General features: G+C 43.5%; 1 protein-coding gene across 2 annotated transcripts in view; it reads left to right on the forward strand.

The window, feature by feature from the left end:
* LOC119169457 (A-kinase anchoring protein pkaap) overlaps positions 1-6,827 on the forward strand; it is a 91,420-nt gene extending 84,593 nt beyond the window's left edge. Inside the window, exons 11-13 of one of the 2 annotated variants that reach the window (XM_037420523.2) lie at positions 1,523-1,575; positions 3,014-3,139; positions 6,411-6,827. In XM_037420523.2, coding sequence (XP_037276420.2) covers positions 1,523-1,575; positions 3,014-3,112 — 152 coding nt within the window. In that variant the 3' untranslated portion in view covers positions 3,113-3,139; positions 6,411-6,827. The remainder of the gene's footprint in view (positions 1-1,522; positions 1,576-3,013; positions 3,140-6,410) is intronic. The other variant, XM_037420527.2, reaches the window with a different exon arrangement.
* Positions 6,828-8,011: the final 1,184 nt, after the last annotated feature.

Consider the following 8,011-nt stretch of genomic DNA (forward strand, 5'->3'; position numbering starts at 1 on the left):
CCTTCAACTTCAATTGCGCACTCTTTGATGGCACTAGTAAAATTATTGTTCATTGTGTGAACGCTAACGTCGGTTATCTGATTTATTGCCTCGAATCGATTCTGAAGCAAACCTCTGAATTCCTGTATTTTTCCTCTCACCGCCAGTTCATTAATTGGCTTCTTGCGTATCAGTTTTTGTCTTTGCTTTTTTCGATCTATGTGTATACGAGTTCTTACCATTCTATGGTCACTGCATCTAATCTTGCCAACTACTTCTACATCCTGGACAATCTCTGCGTGTGCACACAGAATGAAGTCAATTTCATTTTTAGTTTTGCCATTAGGACTTTGCCATGTCCACTTACAGTTAGCCTGTTTTCTGAAGAAGATATTCATAATTCGTAAATTATTGCGTTCTGCGAACTCTACCAATAACTCCCCTCTGGCATTTCTAGAGCCGATGCCATATGGTCTCCGGCCTGTTTCCTTCTTTCTTTGGCATTAAAGTCGCCCATATGCTGTATCTTTACTTTATTAATGGCTGACTCTACGTCTTCATAAAAGTGTTCGACCAAATGATCATCATGGCTCGATGTAGGCGCGTAGGCCTGTACCACCTTCATTTTGTACCTTTTTTAACCTAACTATGATACTTGCCATCCTTTCACTGATGCTATAGTATTCTTCTATGTTGCCAGTGATATTCTTGTGTATGAGACACCCCACTCCTAGTTCTTTTCTGTCAACTAATCCACGGTAGCATAGGACGTGTCCATTCTTCAGCACTGTATAAGCCTCATGTGTCCTCCTAACTTCGCTGAGCCTTATTACATCCCATTTAACACCCTCTACTTCATCCAATAGCATAGCAATACTAGCCTCACTAGATAGCCTTCTAGTGTTGAAAGTAGCCATGTTCAGATTCTATTGGCGGCCTGTCCGTACCCAGGGATTCTTAGCACCCTCCGCCAGATCACAGGTCTGTCCGCCGCCTTGGACAGTTGCTTTGCAGCTGCTGGGGACTGAGGGCCAAGGGTTAATTGCTGTGTTCATGGAAGGTTGTGGCCAGGTACTGCACCAGGGTGGCCAATCCTGCTCTGGTGAGAGCTTGCATTACCAGCAGATGGTCGCCAGTGAGGCCGCACCCCAGACTTCTCTTTTTTTTAACGATTCCTTGCTCACACATTTTAAGTAGATATACAATTGGGAATGGTTCGACATCTCTATTCGAATCAAATTTTGTCATGGCATGCTTGGCTGCTGCGCTATCTCTAAGTAGATAATCTGTTGCACTCTATTAGCAATGTAGCAAACCGCCTGACCGCCTATAAGCTCCCAACTTCACCTGGCTCGTAGCTCGCCTCACCTTTTTTTTTCCTAGTTGTCGGAAAATCTCATTTTTCTATTTAAAAAAAAAACAACCCGGGAATTTATCAGTGAGGGCTTTATAAGTGTTCAGTGGCATGTTTTCTGTTCACGTTGTGAATGTGGCACACTCTGTGAGGCGAGCTCTGTACTAAGTGCTCTCCTGTCTTGTTCAGGTTCTAACCTCACCAAAGCATTCAGAAAGCTAGTCAACTGGGAAGCAGATAAGGTGAGTGGAGCATACTCTTTTGAAAATGTTGCGTTAGCATGCAAGGTGATGTGCATAACGCCGTTTCACAATCCATTCACGAAGGCGCATATTGTAATTAATGGAGATCATAAAACATCTATATGCTTTCTGCATTGACAAATTCTTGTTTTTCTGTCGCGAAACTTTTACAGAATTTACTGATTGAATACTTTTTTGAAATTTAGTCTACTGATAAGTCCGTCATTGTTTTTGTTTTTTGAAGTTTCCCACAGGTAGTAAATTAATGCCTGCTGTAATTATGCATGATTTTGTTTCACTTTTTTTATATTTAGTTGCAGTTTGAATGAATGCTCATTGAAAGACCTTTTCACAGGAAAGCGCCTGTAATTGTAACATATGTTGCAACCATATTCGGACATTGAAATGAGGGCAAGTGATATAACTGTAAGCAGTGCCTGCTGCCGCATGTGTAGGAAAGCTTCTGAGCGAAATTCTGGCATTGAATTTTGCACTCCCTTGTGTTTATAATTGATTGAGTCATTGCTTAATGTAAAAAAATTAATTTGCTTTAACTTCTTCACAGTTAAAGACCATTTAAGTAGTTGTAGTTTCAAGCTTCCTCAGCAATCCTTCATAGTTCGGAAGCATATTTATTTAATGAACAAGCAGAAAATATAGCATAACAGTCTTTGCATTGAAAAAGTGCTGCTGTAGCAATACAATGAAATCAGTTTAGAGCAAAAAAAAATGTTCCTAAAGTGTATATTTCCTTTTGTTGTGAGAGTGCAGGTTGAGTATAATGCTTCAAAATTTAGCAATCAGTTTTTTTTTTTCTTCATTGGTAGAAGGTGCACGTTGTCTTTGACACATACATTTATACATGTTCATGTCATCGTGTGTCCTTTGGCTATTTCGTTTTCCTCTTATTCGAGATGCCGTCAGTATTTCATAAATTCCCGAGATGCACATGGTTAATAGTTTTGCATAGAATCTCAGGGATTTGCCCTATTCCCAACAGTGATTTTTGTGGACCAGATGTTAATTCATAAAACTGAATCACCTATCCTAAATTTATAGTGAGCACATTCCCTCTGCAGTGGCTCACATGAGATGTTCTGCAGCTGAACTTGATTGAGCTAGTTGTGGTCATTTCGATATGCAGTCGCAACAGCCTCGTTATCATAAAGGCAGTGTACAATAACCCAAAGGTGGTGAATTTTGTTTGCACGTTGAGGAAGTCTAATTGCTGAAACTTAATCTGTAGCCTCTCATTGCAATGTCCTTGGTGGTAAACTGAGGTTTTTGTTTTTTTTACTGTATCTTTACGATGGTATTTCACGTATGTAGCTGCAACCTTTCAGGCAAGCTGCAAAGCCTGTGATAATCTTTTGTGCTTAAGTCTAGAGGCGGGATATTTGTATTTATGTGTAATTGGGTATTGTGCGTTCTTGTGCAGACTGAAGAGGACATGGCATGGCAGGTTGCCGAGATGATAGTCAAGGACATCTGCCGCGTCACGCTGTGTCCAGATGACACCTCGCAAGACGTTGGATAGGTCACACCTTATCACATTATGCAAGTAGTAAGACATATTTCCCCCACTTATGCTTCTCTCGCATGTATCGTCATCATCTGTACTAAAGGAAGCCTAATGAAAAACAGCACATAATGAAGCTAAGAAAGTTGAAAAGAGGATGTTAATTGTACTTTTTTAAACGTATTGTGGTAGTTGGAATATGGATGTGAAGAGAAAGTGAAGTGTAAAAGAAGACTAGTTCTTTCTGTTAGGGAGTGAACGTGCGATTCAAGTTGAAGGGACTGAACCTGCAACGTCTGATTCCCGATAAGGTTTCATGTTCCCCCAAACTTCTGCCTTGTCTGACTCTCTACATTGCATATTTATACACAGATGATCTGCTTGGTAATAACTCGTGTAATGAACGCACTTTTTTCTTGAAAAATCAGAGCAAAGTTGGGAGGTGCGTTTATTATGCGTGGTAAACTTTATGAAAACTTTTACAGGAGAAGGAAAAAATGCGTTAATGCAAAAAAAGTTAGGTCGCTTAGCCTTTCACAATTTAGATACCCGTACACTGTTTGGAAACAGCTTCTTTGTTGCACTTCGATCATTTTGGGTGATTGATGGGGCTGTATACTGCAAGCTGTCTCCAGGTTGCCCACGCATCATAAAAACCGCTTTGCGACTATCTTTTCTGGCAATCTTTAACCGCAGCAATGGTATCAGCTTGTGATCTCGAGGGGTGCCCAAAAGCGTGCACTCACGGGGGAAGAGGGAATGAAGGGATAGTAGGAGTGAAGAAAAAAGAAAGCAGGCTAGAAAAAGAAAGGGGGGAGGGTCACAGGAAGCGACCAACCTTGTTTGGTGACCTTCCCTGGCTGTGTGCTTATCAGCTGCTATGCCTCTACACTGGCACACCTTGTCAATCCCACTGTGGTGCTCAGATAGGATGGGGGACTTACTGTCCCTGCACAGATTGAAAAAAAAAAAAAAAAAGCAATAGGCACGCAGCAATGGGGAAGGCAGGGGAGGCAGCCGAAGTGGTTGAGGGGGGTCGGCAGTGTAATAAAAAACAGGAGCCAATGGGTGAGGAGGCACCAGGTGGTGGTTAGAGGAACTGCAGCGGATGAGTGTAGGGTATTGGTTCATTACAGCTAGAAAGAAAAGCAATAGGACACGCAGCAACAGGCAAAGTGGGATTGGGGAGCGAGCCAAGGCCGAGGTGGTTGAGGGGGGGTTGGCAAATTAACCAAAAACGAAAGAGATTGAACTGGTGAGAAGGTTTTTTTTTTTTTAGCTTGAAGAAATAAGTCGGTAACCTTTTGAATACAGTCGATCTCGGATATATCAACTCGAAGGGGATCGCCAAACAGTGTGATATATTGATAATTCAAAATACAAGATATGCCTATTTAAGGCCTAAATAAGAGCTTTTCAGGCCTCTGAAATCATTCAAAATGATAACACGACAATTCACCCGCAGTGTAACAAAGAACAAAGTGTGAACTACAAGTTACTGCATCTTATTTCACAAGAAAATAGTCTGTTCACTTGTTTTGCTTCTTGCGCACCATCAAGTTTCAGTCATCCTCAATATCACTGAAGCTTTTCAAATACTAACTAAATTGAGCTCCTTCGGCCACAACAGCGTTGATTGAGGCAGAACACAGGTGCAAGCTTTGTAGCACAATAGAGGTTGGCTAGCGGCAGCAGCGATGGCGGTGGCATATTCATAAGCGCACGGGTACACTTCCGCCGCGCCGGCAACGGCAGCCAAGATCGCAGTATCGATGCAGTCAGAAACAGCTACGTCATCATCTGCACTGATGACTTTGCTCACTGTCTGAGATGGTGTCTGAAAACACTGAGAAGTTGCAAGATTCACTGAAGCACCGCACGTTCATTGACAATAGTCATAACGCACCCAGAGTCAACACCTGGTCCTCAAAGAAAGTTATGATTTTGCTTTGCTTGACGTCGCTCCCAGCTCTAGTCATAACTTTGATCGCTACGTGCTGGTCAACGTTCTGTTCAACTCTGAAATGCGCATTTGTCGAGAAAGTGGGGAGAAGTACACAGGTCTAGAAGGCATAAAAAACAACGCTGAGCCATGGTGCAGAGTTCCTACCGTCGACCTGTTGGCGATATCGATATCACTTGTGGCTTTGTAATTGGCCCCCGCTGCTTTCAGCTGCTTTCACACGAAAAGGTACACAAAGTGTACCCTCCGATACATGCGTTTTAAAACCAAAAACACTAAAAATATGTCCAAAGGTTGCACATCACGAAGGCCATGTTTTTCTGGCAAGCATGCCGTTGTGCGCTAACAAACAAGGAAGGGAATGCGAACATTGCAACGAGATCACTGAGTCACTTGACATTCTCACTTTGGTGCCTTCGGCAATTGGTCTTTTGAAAAACACTATGCCAGCACAATAAGGCCTCCTGATTGTGTGTCAAACATACCGGTGCACTCGCAAACGCCGTGCAACGAGCCAGATCAGCGCTATAGAATAACACTGCCTTTTCGTCACCTGCGCATGAAGAAGGATTTGAACCTATTAGAACACGGGCCAAAAATTGATCAATTTTTTCTAGGAAAAATGCACTTTTTGGGCTTCGGTGCAGTGCAAAGTTCGATATAGCGGATGTCTCACTGTGTGGGAGTTTGATATACGGGTGCACCGGTCCCATACTTTTGCATGAGAAACTAAAGGAAATTTTTCAACTGTTCGGTATTGCCAACCATTCTATGTACCAAATTAGATATGTACAGGATAAAACTATGAGCTTCCTGCCTGGTAGTACCTTGCATTGTCAGACTACTGGCACACAACCATGAGGCATACGAGAACAAAAAGGACAACACCTCAGTGCCGTGGTAGTGTCTTTTCTCTCCCATCTGCATCGTTACTGTGCACTTTAAAGCTATTCTTTTATCATGAATGACCCTTATCATCATTGCTTGATACAAAATTTTAACAAGACAGCGCTGAAGAGCTTGTTCTACAGGAATTCTATGGTGAGCGTTATTGATGTTGGCATCTGTAATTGTGAGCAAAAATCGGCTTCTGCTAAGAGTGCTATTTCGAGGTAGATGCAAATAAGGTGCCTGCACTGTGGCTTTTCTTGCAGCACAGTTTAGGTCTTTGCCGAGAAGCAAAGGCAGGCTAGTGATTGGGAATATAGCACTAGAGTGTGTGCATAAGTGCAGATTGGTGTTCAACTCGAAAAGGCAAAACTTAAGGGTCCCCCAATTTCTCGTGTCGCCAAACTGTTGTTTTTCCGTCTCCTCAATGATGCTCCTGAGACAAAAGCCTTGGATCTCTTGCAGGGCTTTGTTGTTTTTCTTCCTCTACCTCGGTGCTTCCACATGGCGTCGATGTTGAGCAAAGAGTGCCAAGACCGGGGCGGACCTCGGCAGTCAGCCGAGCAGCCCTCGGGTGGGAAAAAGAAGCCCCGGCATGTGCAATGTCGGCCCTGAGGAAGAGTTCGGCCCCTGCACGGAGAAGGGAACTGAAGCGAGAGACGGGTTGGCAACCGACACAATAAAGGACACACGTGCCTAGCGCCACTAGCCTGCACTGCCTGTCGTTGTGATAACAAGCTGGTGCTCGGCCACAAGAAAGGGCGGCAGATGAACGACGTTGTTTCTCCCTGCCAGCTTGTCTCGACAGCAGGCGGGCTTGTGTGCTTCTTCTAAAAAGATGAAACAATAAACTCCTGCCTCTCCCCCTTTTTTTTACTGTTAGCACTTGTGCGTGGTGTTTTTTTTTTTCCTTGGGTACATAGTAACACTCCACCGAGTAGGACTTGGCAAATTGGAAGCAAACAAATCTGCGATTGGACGTCAAAGCATGCACAGAACACAAAGGGTGTGTTGTGCTGTGTTGTTGTATGTCGTCCTTCGTCTATGTGCAGTTTTTTTTTCTGCAAAGATTCAACTTCACTATGGGAATAAACATGATTCTGGTCTTAAAGGTGCATTATGGAAGTGTAAGGACGATATGCACCAAGAGGCATACCTTGCCACTTTTTCTTTTAGCTGCACAAGTCTAGCTCAGGGTTTTATTAACCAAAGCTATAATTATTCTAGAGGGGTAGTAAAGTTTGTTTGTAGCACCCGGGGGTTGTTCCTACAAACATACAATGCAGTGTGCATGTTCTTGCCTAATTGCGTGGGCACACCCAGATGCAGCAGCAAAAGGATTGTAAAAAACGTATTCTCTAATGTCAAGACTACGTGTACAAGATTTCTCCTTAAAAAATTGGGCAACACAACGGTATGTATATTCAACGAAGACAGATTTACAGATTTTAGTCTTTTTGACAATGCTGCATCATCTGCAAGTGAATAAAGGGACCGGCAGTAAAAACCAGAGGAGTCTTGCAGTGAACTTGACGTAAAGGAGGAAGATAGGAATTTTTACATTGTTCCCATTTTCATTGTGGAGTTCCTCGCATGCTGTTTATTTAATTAGAAACCTGATTTCCCATCACACATGGCTGCATAATATCAGTGGAAGATGCCTGGCTTCTATACGGACAATGCACTGAGTGGAATGGATCTTGAGGAGTTACTGACAGGACCCCCTGACAGGGGGGGGGGGGGGGGAAGAGGGAGGCGTTGTGATTGCTTGCTTCGGCCGTATAGAGGACAGGATGCCATGACGCTCAGTCTTCTCCTGGACCCTCTAGATAACCTGGGCTTGCTTTCAGAGCGTCGCGTTTCTGATGGCCTCCTCCCACTCTGCTTCATTAGAGAGATAGACTGTTGTTGGGCAATATGGGGCATCACCGGAGCGCGCGAGATACAGAACAGACAGTTTCACTGTTGTGGATGTTCTTGTAAAGGTGCCCTGCAACACTTTTTTAGCGTGGTCAGAGAATGCACGAGAGCTTGAAAGGTAGCAAGAACTGGCTGCACAATGTTAG

This window comes from Rhipicephalus microplus, unplaced genomic scaffold (genome assembly GCF_043290135.1).
Source record: "Rhipicephalus microplus isolate Deutch F79 unplaced genomic scaffold, USDA_Rmic scaffold_23, whole genome shotgun sequence".
NCBI classification, from domain to species: Eukaryota; Metazoa; Arthropoda; class Arachnida; order Ixodida; family Ixodidae; genus Rhipicephalus; species Rhipicephalus microplus.